Raw genomic sequence first — 6,720 nt, 5'->3', positions numbered from 1 at the left:
AAATTGGAAGGGAGACGGCACGGCACATAAAACATGCCTTTTGTATAGGTAATAACATTTCCTATATAAAGAGTCCGTCAAAGCACAAATATTGTATTTTTTTAAGTACAAAATTTGGAAAGTTGTGATTCACTCCATATGTATTGTGATACCTTGTGATTACCTACAATATAATTTAATTACGAAATATGTGCATAGTGTATTCTTTACCAAAAAATGGCCACAAGGTGCTAAAGTGTTCGGTTTGGCAACCCTGAAAAGGTGGCAACCCTAGACGCATAGCTGGGAGAACGAGGGCGGCACGCCAACGGAATTTTTTGCAGTATATCGTCATCCCCATGAATGCACATTTGGGTGCTTTTCCAGGAGCCTCCCGAACCTTATGGGAGAGCTGGTAAGTATGAGGTAAGTTGCCCCTTACAGCGCTGCAGAATTTGGTAGCACTATAAAAATAAATTAACTTAAAAAAAAACTTACTTTAAATGTTTTTATATTTTTCACTACAAAACCAAACCACTGACAAAAACATTCATAAACTGGCAGCAATGAGAGCAGGTAAAAAAATTTTTTTTAAAAATGGCGGCAAACAAGGTAAAACTTCCCTCAGGCCTGTACTGCCCCTACAGTTACTATGGTTACGGGCCGCAACGCGTCGCGCTGGACGTGAAGTCATCCGCTGGCGCCGTCATGTGACCGGAAGAGACTCCTGCATTTCCGGCGTGCGCGTCCCAGGCTCTTGACACTACGTCTTATTGTGCCCATACGGGATCCTGTGAAAGTGGCGCTGGATCCATGGAGGCCGCTCAGCTGTCCCCCCATGATGGGGAACGGCCCCTTGATCCAGAGACCCTGGAGGCCAGGCATACGGACCCCACTGGCGGGAATGAGGCCGCCTGTCATGGCGATGGCGGGACCCAGGGACCCTATGTTCCCGGGGTCACGAGGCTCGAGAATACCGGGGCCAGGGATGATGAGACACCCAGGGATGGGCATACTGAGGGGCCCAGGAGTCCCAGGGCCACCATTGATGAGGGATCCGATGCCAGCAGGTCTGAGGGGCTCAAGGATCCCGGGTCCTGGAGTGACCAGGGCTGTGGGAATTCCAGGACCTCTAGCCATCAGGCCTGCGGGGATCCCAGGGCCCCGAGCAATGAGGGGCCCCGCACCGATAGTCATGAGACCTCCACGTCCAGCCACTCCAGGGAAGGGCCCAGGAGTGATGAGACCACCAGTGGTTCCAGGTCCGGCATCTCTAAGGGGACCAGTCCAGATGCCAGTGAGGGGCCCCGGAATGATGAGACCACCGGTAGTCTCAGGTCCAGCTGCTCTAAGGGGACCAGTCCAGATGCCAGTGAGGGGCCCCGGAATGATGAGACCACCGGTAGGCTCAGGTCCGGCTGCTCTAAGGGGACCAGTCCAGATGCCAGTGAGGGGTCCCGGAATGATGAGACCACCGGTAGTCTCAGGTCCGGCTGCTCTAAGGAGACCAGTTCAGACACCAATGAGGGGCCCGGGGATCCTGGCGCCTTCTCCAGCCACAGTGAGGAACCTGAGAATGGGCCCAATGATGCCAGGGGCAGTTCCCCAGACCAACGGCTTACCGGGTCCAATGAACCTCAGGGGATCCATTCTGCCAGGGGGGCCGATGAGGGGCCCGATGTTGCTAGGGCAACGGAGTCCTGTGTTTCCAGGTCCAAGGACCCCACAGAACAACCACAGGGAAATGGGTCCAGGGGCAGCACCATGGAGATCTCCTCTAAGGGGGCCGAGTCCTTTAAGAAGCCCATCGCTCCCAGCTGGAATGAAAAGACCTTGGACCAACGTAGCAAACCCAGCTGCAGCGCCCCCATCTCCCCGCAGTCTGTTCCACCCGTCAGCAGCGAAACGGCCTCGGATCACAGCGCCAGGCTTCCCTCTGATGCCTACCGATCCAGCCCTGCCATTCCGTATCGGGAGCCTCCCTGGTCCGGGCTACCCCAGGCCCTTTACAGCTTGGAGGTAATAAAGGGCGGCAGCATCCTGTCAACCAAGAGCTTGAATGGCGCCAGCTGGACTGTTTTCGGCAGACTCCCTACTTGCCACGTGTCACTTGAACACCCTTCTGTTTCCCGGTACCACGCTGTCCTGCAATACCGGTCAGTCCCAGGGTCTGAGCCAGATCAGGAACCTGGATACTATGTGTATGACCTGGGTAGCACCCATGGGACCTTCGTCAATAAGCAGAGGATCCAGCCCAAGACCTACTGCCGCGTCCGAGTGGGGCACGTGCTGAAATTCGGAGGGAGCACCAGACTGTTCATCTTACAGGTCTGTATATCTAATGGTTTCCATTGCTAAGTTCTAATATGATGGGGGTCATTTATCAAGGCGGGCGTTTGTCTTGAGAACTTTTGTGCCGGAGTAGGATACGGTCAATTTATAATGACCCAAATCAAAGGGAAGGTGTCATCAGAAATTATTATTTATATATATATATAGCATCTGTCAGCAGTTTTGTCCCTATGACACTGGCTGACCTGTTACATGGGCACTTGGCAGCTGAAGGCATCTGTGTTGGTCTCATGTTCATATGTGTCCACATTGCTGAGAAAAATGACGTATTAATATATGCAAATGAGCCTCTAGGAGCAACGGGGGCGTGGCCGTTACACCTAGAGGCTCTGCTCTCTCTGCAACTGCCGCGTCCTCTGCACTTTGATTGACGGGACCAGACATGATCACATTTACCCTGACTGGTTCTTTCAATCAAAGTGCAGAGAGAGCAGAGTCTCTAGGTGTAATGGCAACGCCCCCGTTGCTCCTAGAGGCTCATTTGCATATAGTAAAACATCATTTTTTACAGTAATGCGGGCACATATGAACATGGGACCAACTCAGCTGCCGAGCGCACATGTAACAGGTCCGTATCATAGGGACAAGACTGCTGACAGATGCCCTTTAATTTTCCATGTCACTATATTTAAAAAAAATGAATGATATAATCCTGTAATTTTCACACTGGCCACTAGGTTTGATAATCGGCAGTGATTTCCAGCTCACTACAAGTAACTTTTCAATAGTCCTGTAGAATTACAATAACAAGTAACACCTGTATGTATAGATAACGCAGGATTCACCATTCACAATAGGTAATATCACAGCTTTAGCTACTCCCTCCTGACCCCTGCACAGATCAGAGCATGCCTAGAAAACCCTCCCATAGAAGTCAGTGGGGTCCGCTGCTGTCCATAGTGTCTATGGCCATGTAGCTGCAGTCTTAAAGGGGTTGGCCCATCTCACTAGGGTGGCGGAATGAATGGACTAGGGTGGCGGAATGAATGGACACAAGACTGGGACACAGCAGCGCCCTCTGTAGATATGCCATTAGTTAGATTGGGGGGGGGGGGGCATTTGAAGGGTCTTGAATTAGTGTAATGAAGGGGCTTCTGAGGGCTTTGGGATCATGGCTCCTGTCCACCCTTCCCCGTCAGCGGTCGGTGGTCAGTAGTTCATCCTCCAGAGCAGCCTTCACCCTCATGGAGGACCTTGGTGAGGACGGCAGTAGCGGACTTGCTCTGCCTTTTGTGCTAATATGGAGAACGTTTAACCCTCTGCGGCCCAGTTTTAACGGGGCGATCTGATTTTTTCAGGGTCCAGATGAAGATCTGGAAGCAGAGTCCGAGCTCACCGTAACGCAGATCAAGGAAGTGCGGCGGCAGAAGGAGAGTCTGCAGAAGAGGATGCTGGGAGACGATTCCGATGAAGAAGACGGTCCCGAGGAGGGAGAAGAGAAGGAGCAGAAAGATGGAGGATCCGAAGGCGCAGGCTGCACGTGGGGGATGGGTGAGCCAGGACTTTATCTTCTCGCATTCAGATGGGCCATGAAATCAAAGTCGTGTGGGGTCATTTATCAAACTGATGTAAATAGAACTGGCTTAGGTGCCCATAGCAACTAATCAGCATCCACCTTTCATTTTCACAGCTCCTTTGGAAAATGAAAGGTGGAATCTGATTGGTTGCTGTGGGCACCTAAGCCAGTTTGATAAATTACCCCATTGGATTGAATTTTTCTTGGAGGTAAGAGGTTCCAGGGGTTCTGGTAACCTCCTCTTACCTCTAATATTAAATTACATCTTAAGGCTACAAGCACACGACCGTATGTGTTTTGCGGTCCGCAAATTGTGGATCCGCATAAAAAAAATCCATAAGCCATCCGACTGTTTTTTTTCTTGCGGATCCATTGTGACAATGCCTAAAACGGACAAGAATAGGACATGTATTTTTTTTTTTTTTTTTTTTTTTTTTTTTTTTGCGGGGCTACAGAACGGAAATACTGATGCGGACAGCACACAGGGTGCTGTCCGCATTTTTTGCAGACCCATTGAAATGAATGGTTCCGCATCCTATCCGCAAAAAAAAACCCGGAACGGAAACAAACAACATTCGTGTGCATGTAGCCTAAAGGAGTTGTGTCATCTCAGACTTTGGCGTATTGGTCGGATATGGGAGAGGTGGGACCCGCACCTATCTCCAGCACAGGCTCCCGAAAGTGAGGGAGAGCACACGTCACATGCGCGGTGCGCTCTATTAATTTCTGCTTGAGTTCTGAAAATATCTGAGCACACTGCGCAAGCGCGGCCACCACTCCGTTCGCTTCTATGGGACTGCCAGACATAGCCGAGCCAGCAGCTGTTGGTTATTTTTAGCAGTCTTAGAAATGAATGGAGGGCGGCTGCGCATGTGCGACTGCTCTCCGCTCACTTTGGGGGCCCCCGTTCTGGAGAGAGGTGGGACCAGCACTAATCTGACATTGCTGGCACATAACAGCGATACGCCACAACCCCTTTAACTGAGCCGTGGGTGAAACGCGCTCTCCTGGGACTGTTATCTAACTCATATGTTTATAGGAAATCCCACAGATTCGAGGACATTTCAGTAAAGAAGTTTTCCAGGATGATGAAAGAATTCTGCAACTTTCCAATACGTTTTGGGTTTCAAATTCCTATGGGAACATCTTAAAGGCTTGGATACCTTGAAAGGGGTTGGCTAGTGTTTTTATACTGACGGCCTTTCCTTGGGATGGTCCATCAGTATGTGACCAGCGGCGGTCTGAGACCCTGCCGATCAGCTGATCAGACACGGCACCCTCCATTGTGTAGTGCACTGGGCGTGTTACTGCAGTGGGAGCAATACTGCGGTAACCAGCTGAGCATTACACAAAAGATGGAGCTGTGTAATTTTGGTGTTGGATCTACCCCTGGATCAGCTAATCTGCAGGGGTTCAGGGTGTCAGACCCGCGCTGATCAGGCTTAGGCCAGCAATATAGAAATACTGGACAACCCCTTTAAAGCTCTGAACCCGGACATACCCATATTTCCCCCTGAGACTAGCATCTCATGCTCCGATGCGCACCCTTGCTCTACGCTAGATCGCGTAGGGCACGGCTCTGTTGTTTAAAACAGCACACCGCCGGGCGGAAGCTTCTGCTCGGCAGTGTGTTCGATGACCTCACCGGCTCTAGTGGTCGTGCTTTAGCGCTGCCCTTGTCGTTTTACTGGCTAGGGCAGCGCTAAAGCCCACCCATCAGTGCCGGTGACGTCACCGGACTTCCTGCCAGCCACATGGAGAGCCCGGTACGTCACCGGAACTCTTGAAAATGCCTTTTCCCTGCAGAGCATCGGAGCATGAACTGCTCTGAGGCTCAAGTCAGGGGGGCTGCCTGGGTGATAATGGGGATATGTTTGGGTTCAGCTCTGAACCCAGACAACCCCTTTAAGCTACTGCTGTGCCCCGCTCACGGAGGATCAACTACACTGGATACAATTGTAACAAAATTTCTGCTTTGAAAAGTATTTTCTCCGGATGGGTTTTCAGCTTTGGATATAAACAAGAATGTTTCCATTCACTGACTGCCAGCAGAAACTTTAAATCTCAATCTTGGTGCACAAAGTGTACTACTGTTATGCTTCTGTCATCATTGGTGACATCTGCTTCCGTGTTGCAGGGGAGGACGCCATGGAGGAGGAGGAAGAGGAGAACGATGTGAACCCTATTGCTGTGGAATATCTGGCCGAGCGGGAAGCTTCGTACTCGGGGAATCCAAAGAAGGCGCTTCAGGGATTTTTCGATAGAGAAGGTAAAAATCCAGCGAATCCGGTTCTCCGTTGGCGAGGACGTTATTTAGGGTTGGTCTTATGTTGGGGCTAGATTCAGCTTAAAGTGCAGCCACCCTCCATTTACTTCTGTGGGGAGCGCTGGCTCGGCTATTTCCGTCAGTCTCATAAAGGTGAAAGGAGAGGTGGCAGTGCACGGGGCGCTCTCCATTCATTTCTAAGAGGGTTCTGAAAGCAGCCAAGCGTGCGTATAGAGGGCATGCGCACATTCATTTACTTTCGGGGGCTTGTTCTGGAGATAGGAGCAGGGGTTCCTTCTGGAGATAGAATCACACTATCGGAAGCCCCACAAAAATGAATGAAGAACGCACTGTGCAAGCGCGGCCACTGCTTCACTCACTTCTATGGGACTGCCAGTACTTGGTTATTTTCACCAGTCCTAAAGAATGAATGGAGGGCGGACGAGCATGCGGGGGCTGCTCTCTGCTCACTTCGAGGGTCCTGTTCTTAACGTAGGTTCAGGTCCCACCTCTGGGACCTTGACCTATATGACATTGATGACATCCTAGCGATATGCTACCAAGGTATGAGATTAGAAAACCCCTTTAAAAAAAAAAATATGTAAGA

At 50.7% G+C, this 6,720-nt stretch overlaps 1 protein-coding gene across 1 annotated transcript in view; it reads left to right on the top strand.

Moving 5' to 3' along the window:
• Positions 1-709: 709 nt before the first annotated feature.
• Positions 710-6,720, top strand: part of LOC120999655 (solute carrier family 4 member 1 adaptor protein) — a 31,315-nt gene continuing 25,304 nt past the window's right edge. The window contains exons 1-4 of the mRNA XM_040430647.1: positions 710-1,201; positions 1,331-2,307; positions 3,630-3,822; positions 5,985-6,116. Of these exons, the coding sequence (XP_040286581.1) occupies positions 793-1,201; positions 1,331-2,307; positions 3,630-3,822; positions 5,985-6,116 (1,711 nt within the window). The 5' untranslated portion in view covers positions 710-792. The remainder of the gene's footprint in view (positions 1,202-1,330; positions 2,308-3,629; positions 3,823-5,984; positions 6,117-6,720) is intronic.

This window comes from Bufo bufo, chromosome 4 (assembly GCF_905171765.1).
Source record: "Bufo bufo chromosome 4, aBufBuf1.1, whole genome shotgun sequence".
NCBI classification, from domain to species: domain Eukaryota; kingdom Metazoa; phylum Chordata; class Amphibia; order Anura; family Bufonidae; genus Bufo; species Bufo bufo.
The sequence above is the reverse complement of the archived record's forward strand: the minus strand, read 5'-3'. Positions and strand labels throughout refer to the sequence as shown.